Here is a 14,512-nt window from a genome sequence, read left to right as displayed (position 1 = left end):
AACCCCAAAGTCACATAGGAAGTTAATGACAGAGCTGTGAGTCCAACTCAGACTTCTGAGTCCACTCTCTTAACCCTTGTGCCATACTTCCTTGATGAAGTGGAACTCAGTCCCATTTTACAGAGGAGGAAGCTGCGGCTCAGAGAGGTTGTCCCTTCTCCACTGTCACACAGCCAGGGAGTGATCCAAAACCTGGCTTGTGACCACTGTGCTCTCCTGCCCAGACTCAGGGAATGGAGCTGGCACAAGTTGGGGTCTGCTTTGTTGCCGTGAACCCTCCCCATCGGCACTTTGTAAAGGGTCAAGTCCACAGGTAGGATTCTGGGGAAGATGCTCTTCCTTCTGAGGCTAGGGTTTCCAGCAAAAGGGAAGCATTGAAGCCACATGCTCCTTCAGATCTCCTTTCAGTTTGGGGTCCCAGAACATTTCCTTACCTCAGGGATACTGACGTGGCTCTTGTTATCTCCTCAGACAGCGAGACCGTGCACTACCACTACGGGCCGAAGGACCTGGTCACAATCTTGTTCTACATCTTCATCACCATCATCTTGCATGCTGTGGTTCAGGAGTACATTTTAGATGTAAGTGATGTGTCCAGATTCCAAAATCAGAAACTGAGGAGATGCCTTGGGTTGCAGGAGCTCACTCTAGAGAAGCTCTGAACCTCCTCACCCTTGAATTTTGTGCCCTGGTTGGTGTGTGGACTGGATGTGTCTCACTGCTCTTGGGTCCCTGACCCTGTCACAGGCTTCTTTAGCCAGCACATGACAGCAATATTTATTACACAGGAGAGAGCTGCCTGCATTATGACAGGTCAGCGTTCGTATGGTCTATCCAACATGGTTTGGTTGGAGGGTGTTTTCTTAATATCTAGGCTGAGAGCATTAATCTTGCTGCTTTCTCAAAATGCTTGCTTTAGACTAAGCACTTTATGCACACAATAGGCTTACACTAAATAACTTGGATTACAGCTGGCTTCAAACTTCAGCCTTTTCATGGGAAGAAACAGGACTTTAAAACCTGCCCGTTCATTACCAATTCACTGGTATATTAATATGTGGGATTCTCTTTATTCTTTAGAAAATCAGCAAACGGCTTCATCTCTCTAAGGTCAAACACAACAAGTTCAACGAGTCTGGACAGCTGGTCGTCTTTCATCTCAGCTCAGTGATATGGTGCTTCTACGTGGCGGTGACGGTGAGTGGTCCTCGCCGCTCTTCTTGGATGGCTAATAAGATAACTGCTGAAGGCTTAGCGGGGGAGGAGAAGAGGAAGGAGCAGTATGGGAATGTAGGGGCCATTTCTTAGAACTGAAGCTATTTTTACATCCTCACGCTATTGTGAGAGGGAGGTCAGATAATATAAATACTATTTTATAGCTGGAGAGAGTCATCTTGTCTAAAAATAAGTGCTTGTTAGTTATTATGTGAGGTTACTATAATGGTACTGGGTATCTAGATAGCCCTGTATCATTTCACAGTGCCCTCCTACAAATACTCTCCTATGAGACAAGTTTGTCCTCATTCAGGTGCCTGTGTTACAGATAGTAGAAATCCAGGCTCAATTTTCTAAGTGCGCCCATAGGCATGTACTTTCCAAGTAGCAAGGACAGGCTTGGACTGGGGATCTGGTTCTGAGTCCAGTATACTTTCTGTTTTTTATTGGCCTCCTGCCAGCAAGGCCAGCATCTCCCTGTCTGCGTGCCCATCAAATCCTGAGAGTCAATGCCATTCCCACAGATGCCTGGCGGAGCAGACAAGTTATCTACCTCCCCATTCTACACAATAGGACTCTTATTTCAAGCAGCCTTTGATACAACAGAATTCTTTCCAACAAAGGAATGTGGATGGTCCTTTGGGGTTCACTGTAACAAGACCCTGCCTGTTCTTGCTAGGAAGTGTTTAATTAGCATCCCCCTACTCCACCCGCCCCACCCCCACCTGGAGCACCACCTGTCTGAACCTGGTCTCTTTCTTAGGAGCTGGAATTGCCTTATGGGAAATTCAGGCCTGGGATTAGAAAATTCAGCAGCCCTATGACCTTTTAGAAATTTCTTTTGCTGCCTCCCCCTTCCTCTTCTTCCTTCAGTGACAGTGATGAACTTTCACATCCTAAGGAACTCTCTGTCTCCAGAGATGAACATTCAATTCATATTCTCAAAGAAGTCAACATGTTCTTTTGTACATTGCTTTTAGTTCCATTATCATTTAATCACAGAACATTTATCCTAAACAGAACACTAGGAATTTTAAAGATTTTATTTATTTATTTATTTATTTTAGAGATGGGGAAGGGAGGGAGAAGGAGAGGGAGAGAAACATAAATGTGTGGTTGCCTTTCATGCGCCCCCCAACCAGGGACCTGGTTCTACACACAAGGAATTTTAAATGCGGGACCTAAGATGTCTGTCTGCCCAAGCAAGGCTGTCCTGTTACCCTGTTTGTGGGGCAGACTTACAGGTGCTTGTGTCAGTAGCACCCTGTGTTGTTGTGCAGCGCACATCCGGGCCTAGGAAGTCTAGGTGCTTCTGGATTTCAGGCCCATCCCCAGGAATTGGTGTCTGGCTCATGCCTGCCTCTAGAGACCCTGAGCTGCTTTGAGGCCAAACAAACTAAGAGACCACATGTAACTGGTTTCTCAGCAGAAGCATTGCCTCATCTCTGAATGAATCACTTTTACCCTTCCTACCTCACCCCCTACGCTGCACACAGCTGTGACACATTTAGACCAGACTGGAGGCCAACAGCCAAGTTACCTAACACCCCTTCCCGAGTGTGAAATGCTCAATTGCTCTGTCTTTGCTTCTTTCAGCCTTTGGCTTGAAAGGGATGATGCTAATTAGGCTGTGAGAATGTAGCACTTTTGGGGGGACCCTCATAACAGGCTTTTATTACCTAGACAGCCAGCTCCCCACTCAGCATCTTCAACAGGAAATGGAGACCATAGGACCCAGAGACTCCACCTCTAACACCTTATTGCTCCTGGCTCTCACCTACCCCATCTGTTCCTCTCTGCATGAACTGGAAGTGCAGTTTTGTAAAAGGAGTGAAAGCAGGGTTTTTTTTTGTAATCGTATTTTCAGGTTACAATGCACATTTTCCTTGATTCTTCTCTTTCTTTCACCTTCTACAGTCAGTTTGTCAGCAACTCCTGTCATTCCAACCCCCAGAACACATTAGGTTCTTTTGGCTGCTGCCCACCTGCCCTCCCCCCCCCCCCCCCCCGGCCAAGTAGCCCTCTCCAGGGGAGAGTCTGCCCCCTGGGCACATTTGGAAATATGCTACTGTCATCAAGTAGGTGGAGGCCAGGGATGCTGCTGACATTGTACAGAGCACAGGACGGTTCCACAGTGAACAACTATCTGGTCCCCAGTGTCATTAGTGCCAAGGTGGAGGAACCCTGATCTGCAGTCCAAGCCACCATCATCTCTCGCCTGTATCATTGTACACCTTCCTTCTAGAAGGATGCTGTTTCCTCTCCTGACCTCTCCTACCCCAGTCCATCTTCTGCTCAGCCAGACAGAGCTTTTTAGAATGTAAATCAAATCATGTATTTTTCTGCCTAAAAGCCCCCATCCCACTTGCAGTGAAATCGTTTCTGTCCTGATGGCTGTGCTCTTGGCCCTGTGACCATGCCCACCCCATCTCACTGGTCCCAGCTGTGCCGTTCTTCCCTGGGCCCCTCTAACTCTGCTGGCGCTCCTGCCTCCTGGGCCTTGCTACGTGGTTCTTCTGATCAAATGCTTGATTCCCTGGCTTCCCACAGCTGGTTCCTTTTTGCTTTCCAAGCCTCCACCTAAATGTCACCTCCTCAGAGACCACCCCCTGTGTGAATATGTATTTTCTGGACTATGCCCATTGTGGTGGTGTATTTCTTGTTCATGTGTGTATTCTCTGCTGTCTCTCTCCCACTGGACCCTGAGCTGCTTGCTAAATATTAGTTATGAGAATTAATGAACTACAAAATGCATCTTCTTGCTCTAGCCTCCAACAGTTCTGAAGTAATGGATCGTTTTTGTAAACATCACAGATGATCATTTTTTTAAAAGTAAGCCATGTGTAAAAGTTGAAAAAAGAAAGCAAAAAGTTACTCCAAATCCCTTCTTCCAGAAACAACCAGTTTTATTTTGGTGTTTGATTCAGATGTTTCTCTCTGCATTTATGCAGCCAGAGTGATGGGAGTTTGGCTGCGCCAACCAACGAGTTTATAAGAATGTCAACCTCGCACTTTTAATTGACCTTTGAACTACTATTCATTGGCCAGGACCACACACACACACACACACGTGTGTGCACTCTACTGAGGGGAGCAGCGTGAGGGCATTTGGTCCTGCTGCCTGACTTCATATTTTAAAAACTCAAGCCAGTGCCCAGTGAGAACCTGGTGGGAGGAACACCTTTCACGCTGGTGCGTGGGGCAGGGCTAATTTCTGGGTGAGCGCTGTTCACTTAGAGTAGCACTTTAGTACGTGGTGGTTCCTGAAGGACAAGCGTTATAAGGGACGTCTGAATCAGGTAGCAGCTGGCTGTGTTGTGACTGGATTCTGTTGTGTCTGTGGTTCCTTTTGTTCCTCCACCAAAAAGGATGGCCGTCGGGGAAAGGGAGAGGCTGTTCCAGCCTGCTCGGTCTGGCTTAGCTCGTAGCTTGATCTGTAGAACCAGAAGAGGACAAAGGATTTCCAAAGCTCCCCAGACCCTCCGCTGGTGCCTGTTGGTGGGTGGGGTTCAGGGTGGGTTACAGGTGCTGCCTCCGCTGCACTCAGCCCCCGGGGCCCTGGGGTCCTTGGTTGCCTGAGCGCGGAGGGCGCCCCAGCCCCGGGTCCCCTCCGGCAGCTGCCTGGCTGTTCTCAGGGTAGCGAGTCATTTGTCCTCTGGCTCCCCCTGCTCTCCTCCCCCACCGCCTCCTGCACAGTCCTCGGGGACTGGACATTCACAAGCCAGCAGCATTCTTCTCTGCTTGTTGGCTTCAAGGTTCTGACCTCCTTGTCTCCCGAGTCAAGGGGCCAAGCCGAGGAGGGTTCCTGTTTAAAATCACGAGGTCAGCTGGACTTTCCTTCCTCTCAGTGCTGCCTCTCTTGGCCAGTCTTTTTTTGGGCAGAAATGCCTTTCTCACCTCAGTCCCAGAAGTACCATTTCCCTCCTTAAATACGCTGTTGCTCTCTAGAAAGGAACGTTCTCACCTCTGTGATTTCCGTGGAATGAGGTAGAGAGAGACCCTTTCACCGTCTGCTGTCACAGCGTCTCGCTGTGGCCCAGGTGTGACGTTGTAGTGAAGGCAGGCGGGGAACGGCAGGGGTGGATAGCAGCGGTGTGGGTGTAAGAAAGTGTTTCTCCCGCCCCCAAAGTGCCCAGAACCGCCTACCTCTGTGCCCCAATCTGTGCGTGACTGAGGGAGAAGGGACGCTGGTCGCGAGAAGCGGCTAGGAATGAAGCCGCGAGGGTTTGGGGTAAGACCGACCGGCCTCTTCACATTGACGCTCCCATGGCTACACTGGTGCATGTGCCTGATTGGACTTGGGTCATTGTGCTAATGAGGCCCCAGTTCGGGGATCAGGACTGAGGAATCTACAGAAATGTCCCAGGACGTTTAGTACCACCAAGGTGCTGGGTCGGCCCTCACATGGACATAAACTGAGGATCCAGTGGATGGTAACCTGGAGTGCTTCCCGTTACAGCCCGCCGGCCTCCTCCTGCCGAGCACTGCCGCCCCTGCCTTTAGTACCAGTGTGAGCACTCGAGGTCCAGCCTCATCCTCAAAGCCACCAGCTCTATTTATTTTCTGACTCACGGAAGCAACTGGCCCAGCTCAGATATTAGTCATGTTACTGAAAATCCATCTCGTATGTCCCAGTGGTATCACTGGCCAGCAGTACTGCTCATACCGCTGGTCCCTGGACCACACAGGTGGTGTAAATTTGAACTCCAGACCCATGTGCAGGCAAACCTCAGGCAATGAATTTTCAAGGAGTAATATTTTTGTTTTCATCCTTAGCTCAGGATGAGCAGACGTCTTCTTCATCTCCCTGTGTCAGTCATCAGACTCTTCCTAGTCTACTTCTCAAAGGTGGTAGCCCTTTCAGGATCCTCATTTTGCACGTGGGTGTTGGGCTCCACCTCCCAAGGCACCATCTCCTGTCCCCTCATGGGCACGAACGCCCCAGCCCCACAGCCTCACCTTACTTCTGTGGCTTTCAGTTCCCTATTCTATTTGGGGTCCCAGGGTTTTTTCCTTCCTTATAGTAAGCGCAACTTTGCCTTAAGGGAATACTTGTTAGATTTCATCTGTCATTTCTATATGTTTTGTGATCAGAGGTTTTTAGGCTTACACCCCCTACTCTGTAAGAGGCCCTGGGTGCCCGCTGTGTATGAGGCCCTGGGCAAGTTGCTAGAGATTTAAGGAAGAGGAGGAAAAGACCGCAGCCTGAAGAACCTGCAGAGCAATGGAGGCAACTGGCCATTGTGACACAGTGTGATAAGTGTCACATATGCGAGGCCTATAGGGTGATGTGAAAAGCCAAACTCAGCTTTTTGTTTTTCCACTGGATGGTGATTCTGGAGTCCATTTGCTTATTCATTCTACAAGCATTTCCTGAGCGCCACATGCCAGGCATAATACTAGACCCTGTCACATAAACATAAACTGTCACATTCATTTCTAACAATAACTCTGGGAGGCTAAGTATCTTTATTCTCATTTCACAGAGGAGCCAGCTAAAACTTAGGGACTGGCTTGCTCGGAGGCTGGATGCAGCTAGTAAGTGCCAGGCCCACTTCAGACACAGGTCTCTGCGCCCTGCAGAGCTTGCTGTCACAGCAGAGACCCCGGCCAAGTGCCAGCTGGTCTTGCTTGGAGAGGTCCTTCATTTCACGTTTCCTGTTCCTTCCTCTTCCTGGCAGCTGGGGAGTAGATGCTTCCCTGACCCCTGACTCCTGACCCCTGACATTTCTAAATACTGCCTCTTTTCGCCTACTACAGGAAGGATATTTAACAAACCTGAGAAGCCTCTGGGAAGACTACCCACACGTGTACCTCCCGTGAGTATTCTCATGACTTGGTCTCCAGGGAGGAGCCAGCTGGTCCTCTGGCTTCCTCATCCCAGAATGCGTCCAGAACACCACAGAGCCAGCTGGCATGAGGAGCAGTCCTACCCCAAGCCTGTTAGGGCACCGTCTTGTGGAAGACAGACTCGTCTGGGTGCTTCTTCCTCCCAGTCTGCTGGACTGGAGAATCCCAACACAGAGTGTTGCTGCACTAGCCCCTGTCACAGAGGCGATGTCTTAGCTCGGGTTGTGGTAACAGAACACCACTGACTGGGTGGTGCGTGAACAACAGAAACTTATTTCTCACAGTTCTGGAGACTGGGAGGTCTAAGATCGAGGTGCCGCAGTTTCAGGGTCTAGTGAGGCCCACTTCCTGTTCACAGGTAGCATTGCTCTCTGGGTCCTCACAAGGCAGAAGTGGAGGGGCGCTCCCTGGGGGCTTTCTGGGGCCTCTTTTACAAGGATGTCAGTCCCCCTCATGAGGGCTCTGCCCCTGTGGCCAAGCCGTCTTCTGAAGGCCCCATCTCCTGACACCATCACACTGGGGCTTAGGATGCCAACATGCGGATTCTGACGTTCAGCCTCGGAAGCAGAGCACCTCCATGCAGGTTTCCGGCTTTGACCTTCCTGGTGACCCACACATGTTCACTGCGCATCTTCCCTTCTGACCTACCATGGCGGGTGCCCCAGCAGAGGCAGCGTCCCCTTCCCCTCCTGCTCTGGATGAGATGCAGGAAAGCAACAGCCAGGTCCGTCCCTCAGGAGGCCACTCCTTGCTTCTCCAGAGGCCCTGCAGGATAATGACAGAGCACTTAAGCTGAGTTAGGTCCTTCCTTTGCTGTGGGGGCCCATTCTTAAGTGTATTCCTGCCACCCTCTTTTCCACTGACACTTCTCTAGAATCAGCTCCCTCCTCAGCCTTCCTCCCCAAGCTGAGGACCCTCCTCATCAGCACTCTTTTTACCCTTTTTATTTCTCTCAGTGGACTTTCTGTGTCTAAGTGGTCTTGTCTGTGTAGCCGCGTCCCCAGGCTCAGGAGCGTGGAGCTGGCTGACCTCCCTCCCTCCCCGGCTCCTCGCACAGTCCTGTCCCTCACTCTCTCCTGTGCGTGGCTAGCACCACGGTCACATTTTTCTCCATCCCTCCCATGTGACTCGCTCTCTTGTCTCCAGCTTCCAGGTGAAGTTTTTCTACCTGTGCCAGCTGGCCTACTGGCTGCACGCACTTCCTGAGCTATATTTCCAGAAGGTACGGAAGGTGAGTGCTCACTTCTCCCTGTGGAAGCCATGTGTCCTCCCCTTCAGCACCCCTTCCTCTAGAAGCCCAGAGCGCTGGGTGGTGATAGGGGTGCGTTGGTGGGTTGGGAAAATGTGGAGTTGGCTGCTGTTGAAGTCCCCAGGAAGACCTTCATGAGTGAGGGTCACCAGCATCATTCTCTTGCCTGCTGCCCATGCTGGGCATGTATGTGGCTTTGAGGGAAATCTAAGCCTTGTCTTCTTCACGGTGGATAGAGAGGTTCATGCCTTTCCCACAATCTTTTTTTTTTTTTTAAATAGCTTCACTCTGAATCATTTCCAAAGACCTGTTCCCTAGTCCCTGTCCCTTCTTTCTCAACCCAACCCCGCCCTCTGACTTTGGACCCGAAGCTGCTGCCTTGCCCACAGACTTTTCAGCGATGGGCTTCTGGCCTGACCTGGGACTGTCTTTGTTTAAGCACTAACCGCACAGCCATGGGGGAGGCAGCCTGGCACACCCTCACCCCTCTGTACTCTCCTCTGCCCATGCACCTGCAGTTAGGGAGCGGGCACACTCACTCCTCGCTTCTCTTGTTTGCAGGAGGAAATCCCCCGCCAGCTGCAGTACATCTGCCTGTACCTGGTCCACATAGCCGGGGCATACCTCCTCAAGTGAGTGAGACCGGGTCTGCCCCCGTGTTCGCGCGTCTCTGCACACATTCATTTAATTAGCAGGCATTTGTGAGACGCCTTCTGTGTGCTGAGCACCAGGCTGAGACCTGGGAACGCAGAGAGAGATGATAGAAGATTCCTTTGTCTTCAGTGGAGCATTCGCAGCCTGGTAGGAGAGACAGTTACACACACATAAGGAGGAGGACAGTTGTGTCATCTGTCAGGGGAACCCAGAAGAGTGACCACTAAACCCGAGAGAGCCAGGGGAGCTTGCCAGGGATGTTGGCACTTGGTCCGTGGTTCTGCAGGTGGAGGGCGGCCGAGGCTGGGCCTGTGCCTCATGTGTCCAGTGGCTGCCAGAGCGTGCAGCCCTGGAACCCCCATCCCTCTGATTTGTAACAAAATACAGAGTAGTTGCTGCTGGTTGTTCCGATGTTGAAAAGTGTTTAGCCTCAAGCATCTCTTATGAAAAGATTCCTGTTGATGAACAGAACGTGTCATTGCCAATTCGGGTTTTTCTTGAATGTTATCCACTCAGTACAGGGGAACACCCAGGACTTTCTCTGAGCCGTCGTTTTGAGACTTTGTGAAGTGTAACTTGGTGATGTGTAATCTGCTAAGCCACCTGGAGGTCCTGGGGCCCAGCCTCTCCCAGGTCCACGCAGTAGGCATCCAGGAGAACGGTGGACTCAGGGGACTGAATCGGGAGGAAGGCAGCTCTCACACCCATGCTCCTGTCTCAGGAGGCTCACAACAGTGAGGGTTCCTGGCTGGTCTGGAGAGGGTGAAGGCTGTGTGGTGAGGGCGGCTCTGCTCTTGTGTTGGGTGCTCACGGTCACATGCAAAATGGGTCTGGGGAAGCCAGTCTGTGCTGCCACCCCAGTGGTTTGTGACCATGACAGGGTAGAGGTATAGGTAGGACCACGTAGAAGAGCTGCCTGCTGCTATTGGGTCCTTTCTTGCTCCTGAAGATGCAGGATGCTCCAGGATTCACTTTTCTGTGCATCTGACATCCCCCAGGGAAGGACAAGGGCAGGTGTCTGACCCTATTCGCACCGAGCCCTCTGGATTCTTGTTAAGGACTGAGAATAGGTCTGAGAGGGCAGGGAGCAGCAGATCCTCCAAAGTCACGCCCATCCTGTTCCCAGAGAGGCTGGCACCAGGTCAAGGGGCAGCCGCCTCTCTGCTCATTTAGGGAATGTGAGTGCTTTTTCCCTCCATCTTTATTCTAGTTTTCTGAAGTGAATGTGGGGAAAGGGGAGGCTCTTGGCCACAAGATTTCCCAGGAAAGACAGATCTTTGAAATGCTGAATGTTGTGGGGTCCTGTTTTGGTGAAGAGCTTGGCTTTTGGAGGCCTTTGCTCACTCCGCACAGACCTGAGCCCTCCCATTGGCCGGGCTCCGCTTCAGGCTGCAGTCACATCTGGGTGAAGGCAGACAGGCCCTGCTCTCCTGGGCTGTCCATTCTAGTGGGAGGCAGAGCATAAACGAGGAAATAAGTAATTAGTTTTCCATGGTGGTAAGTGCGATGAAGAAAATAAAGAGCAGGGCAGTGTAACAGAGCGGCGTGTGCACTTGGCACCTTTGGTGTGGAGAGGGAAAGCCTCTCTGAGGAAGTGCCTCAGGTGGAGGCATGAATGACAGTAGCCAGGTACGTGGAGATCAGGGGTGGGGAATGCTGTACAGGTAGAGGGAACAGCAGGTACACAGCCCTGAGGTGGGAGCAAGCATAAAGCCTGGTGTGGCTGGAGTGCAGAAAATGAGGCTTGAGATGAGGTCGGGCAAGATCAAGTTGGACTTTCTTGGCCATGTGAAGACATTGGGGAGTTTTCACATTATTCTGTTGACCATTCTCAAGATCCATTGATCATCCTGATTGATTTTGCACTTCTTTGGCCTCATTGGGTGGAATTGGCCGGATTCTTATTTATCACCACCTGTGGGGGGGTGGGGGGGGCTCCCACATTATCTCATTGACTTCCTGAAGCCCCGTGTGTTCAGCAAGATCTGTTGTTTCCCTCTGCATTTGAACAACAGCTGATCCTCTGCAGCAAACTGCTTAAGAAAGGCAGTAACAATGTAATGCCTGGAACTGACAGGAAGGGATGTCTGAGTGGACGCTCTGTTTTAAGAGTTTGGTTCATGAGCACAGATTTTTGCATTATGTTGAGTTTTGCTTCTTTGTATACCTCTGAGCTGTGAAGATTTAGCTAATGAAACATTAGACAGCGGGAATCCCTGACTCTCCATGTAAAGTTCAGCAACTTGTTCTGAGCACCTTTTATGTGCTTAGTCCCCCCCAGATGATGCATGCATGGGATGAGTGCAGTCATGAGCCTCAGCCGGGGTAACTGTGGGAGTGGTAGGGGTGCCCGACCCAGACAGGACAGGCGGAAGGCCAGGGGGTCAGTATTTGGAAAAATTCTGGAGGCGTGACAGCAAAACTGAATCTTAAAGGATGAGGCAGAGCCAACCAGGGAGTAGAGTGGAGAGCGGAGCCCAGGGTGTGGGGCCCCTCGTCTCTGCTCTCCATGCACTGGGGGGACCATGAGTCTTGTCTCTCCCCCGCAGCCTGAGCCGCCTGGGCCTCATCCTGCTGCTGCTGCAGTACTCCACTGAGTTCCTCTTCCACATGGCCCGGCTCTTCTACTTTGCAGACGAGAACAATGAGAAGCTGTAAGTGATGAGGCTGGGAGGCTGGCCTGCTCAGAGGCACAGCGGGCAGGGGTGTCCTCTGACGGGAGGGTCCTGCCCTGCATGTCAACTGTCCCCTTACCTGCAGGCTGCACCCGAGGCTCTTTTTCTCCTGGAGCATCTTATTCTAGATATCTCATCCCTCAGCCGCCCTTGAACCTCCTTCCCACTTGAATCGCTTCTGGAGAAGTGGTGAAGGTTCCTCATGGGCCTAAAGGCTGATGTGCCTTTCCACCTCTGTGAGCAGGTTCAGTGCCTGGGCTGCTGTATTTGGGGTCACCCGCCTCTTCATCCTCACCCTCGCCGTGCTGGCCATCGGCTTTGGACTTGCTCACATAGAAAACCAAGCTTTTGACCCCGAAAAAGGAAACTTCAGCACCTTACTTTGCAGGTGAGTTGGGCAGAAGGGCAAGGCAATAAATCAGACTCCCTGGGAGCTGCCGGGAGCTCTGGACATTATGCCTGAGGGAAAAAAGATACCAGTCCTTTCTTCCCATCAAAACCATCCTCACTTCCTGGGCCCTGGCCCCAAAAGACTAGCCAGGGCCTCAGTCCACATGGGAATGCCCTTACCTTTGTGGGGCTCAAGAGGCTTCTCACCCAGTCTCTTGGTGATCATTGCAGCTCTGCTTGGACTCTTCACAGCCATGTTCTCAACGGATTGGCCAGTGGCCTCCCATCGCAGCGAGGAAGGCAATGAGGAAGCCGATGTGTTTCTGTGAGGCCTTAGGGCCTGCATGGTGTGTGACTGGTCCAGGGTGGCACAGCTTTTTAAGTGCCATGCTAGTTGAGAAGCCACAAAAGAATTATTTCTGCTGTATATAATTCAGTTTATCTGAATTCTTCCAGTATATACGGAGCTAACACGAGCTGGGGTTTGCGTTGTGGGTACAAAAGGGACAGGCCATGGATCCCAAGGTGGCACGGGAACAGTGTGACTATGGAGCTGGATGCATGTTTGTTGACAGTCTCCCTAGCCTGGCCCATCCGTCACCCCCCCTGAAGTGTGCTAGAGCAGAGATGGGCACTGGACCCTGAGCTCTTCCTGTGGGTGGTGGCGGGGTGAGGGGATGCTGGGACTGGCGGTGATCTGCCTCGGGAATTCCCCTGCCCTGGGGCTGTGGGCCTGAGCCCCCGTGAGCCCCCACTCTGCCCCTCTGCAGGCTCTGCGTGCTGTTGCTGGTGTGTGCTGCCCAGGCCTGGCTCATGTGGCGCTTCATCCACTCCCAACTGCGGCATTGGCGGGAGTACTGGAATGAGCAGAACGCCAAGCGGAGAGTCCCAGCTGCCCCCAGGCTACCAGCAAGGCTCATCAAGAGGGAATCTGGTGAGTGCCAGGGCCTCGGACAGTCAGCGGCAGAGTCTCTCTGGGGTAGGGGGGCAGGAGTCCAGGCCAGGCTCCTTGGACTCTACCCAGACCATTCCTGCGGCCCTCCGTCTGGACTCCTTCCCTGGGCCTGGGGCTCCCTGGCTCCTGCCAGGACCTGACTGGCACGTGGCTGGGTGTGGGCCAGGGATGGACTGTGGGAGAGGCTGGCCCTGACTAGGTGGGAGCCCTGTGGCAGTGGCAGGCAGGGCAGGAGCTGGGCGGGGAGCTCTGGCAGGAAGTGTGTCCTCAGGGTGGCTTCTGGCCGCCCGCCAAGTTCTGTGCCTGTTCTCTGGGCTGCACAGCTACTCTGTCCTCACCTGCCCTCTGCTCTGTGTACATCGTGGCCCGCCCCTGCCTCTCAGGCTACTGGCTCCTCTTCTGTCTTCAGGAATGACTCAAGATGGCACTATGCTAGGTGGGCGGCAGGGGTGGGACACCCACTTCTCCTTTGGCCCCTGCTGCAATTCAGTAACCCCTCCCCTCCCCCGTGGGCCCTGGGGCACTACTAGCCCTGTGCTTTCTGTCCATCCTAGAGGTCTGTCTGCCTGCACCAGGATGTGTTCTGACTCACCTGCCTTTCTCCAGGTGTGGCCTGCTTGGCAAGGGCTCATGTGTGTTAGGTCCAGACACGTGTGCGGCTAGGTGTGTCGAGGAGCCAGGCCTGGCTGTGGTGGGTATGCGGTGTGAGGTGGCAGCCAGATGTGCCTCTCTGACTTGGAGCAAGCACCTGGACATATTTTTGACAACAATAAAAAGATTTCTTTTCTGCTCTTAATTTTTCTGCCAGAGGAGGGTCGGGCATCTGAGGAAAGTCTTGTCCCTCCAGCCTCTCTACCCCTCCCCTCTGCTGTCACCTTCCTGTGAGTTATTGCTGGAGTGAGTGACTGCTCACTGAGGACACTGGCAGCAGCTGAGTGATTTCAGCAAGGATCTGACCCTGGCCTGAGGCCCGGGCGGCAGGTGTCTCCTGTTCCTGGGTTACTCTCTGTCATCCCAGCCCTTCCACCAAAGGGTAGTCAGAGACCAACCACCTCAAACAGAGCCACTAGCAGCAAGATCCTGGGGGGAAGCAGGAGCCTCCGGGGACAGTCTCCCGGGTCCCCTCGGCTCATCTTGTGGGCAGCAGCTGGGCCAGGCTGCCTGGGCCCCTACCCTCCTCTCCTGCTCTGGTCCCAGCAGAAACACCATGTCTGTCTGTCTCCCTTTGCTTCCTAGGTTACCACGAAAATGGAGTGGTGAAAGCAGAGAATGGAACCTCCCCACGGACTAAGAAACTCAAGTCTCCTTAAGGCCAAAGTGCTGAGAATAGGAATCCTCTTGGGGGGCCCAGCAGGGCAGCGGGGGCCCAGGCCTCCATCACTGCCTCCCCTTCCTGCTCGTGATGCTCCATCTCAAACCGCAGGAACCTGTCTTTAAACGGGGCTTTTCCTCTTTCTTACTTCTTGGCTTTTTCTTATTCTTCCATAAACCATTCTCAATAAAACCAAAAATCTTCCTCTTGCA

The 14,512-nt window shown here is 52.4% G+C and overlaps 1 protein-coding gene across 2 annotated transcripts in view; it reads left to right on the top strand.

Annotated features, from left to right (window-relative positions):
- Nucleotides 1–14,512, top strand: part of TRAM2 (translocation associated membrane protein 2) — a 72,612-nt gene extending 58,100 nt beyond the window's left edge. The window contains exons 3-11 of one of the 2 annotated variants that reach the window (XM_090282582.1): nt 472–581; nt 1,081–1,197; nt 6,976–7,034; nt 8,212–8,296; nt 8,876–8,946; nt 11,518–11,622; nt 11,888–12,031; nt 12,804–12,967; nt 14,225–14,512. In XM_090282582.1, coding sequence (XP_090138708.1) covers nt 472–581; nt 1,081–1,197; nt 6,976–7,034; nt 8,212–8,296; nt 8,876–8,946; nt 11,518–11,622; nt 11,888–12,031; nt 12,804–12,967; nt 14,225–14,298 — 929 coding nt within the window. In that variant the 3' untranslated portion in view covers nt 14,299–14,512. Of the gene's footprint in view, nt 1–471; nt 582–1,080; nt 1,198–6,975; nt 7,035–8,211; nt 8,297–8,875; nt 8,947–11,517; nt 11,623–11,887; nt 12,032–12,803; nt 12,968–13,594; nt 13,758–14,224 lie in introns of those variants that run through there. The other variant, XM_090282583.1, reaches the window with a different exon arrangement.

The sequence above is a fragment of the Furipterus horrens genome, unplaced genomic scaffold (assembly GCF_987537825.1).
Source record: "Furipterus horrens unplaced genomic scaffold, mFurHor1.1.pri manual_scaffold_6, whole genome shotgun sequence".
In the NCBI taxonomy this organism is placed as follows: domain Eukaryota; kingdom Metazoa; phylum Chordata; class Mammalia; order Chiroptera; family Furipteridae; genus Furipterus; species Furipterus horrens.
The sequence above is the reverse complement of the archived record's forward strand: the minus strand, read 5'-3'. Positions and strand labels throughout refer to the sequence as shown.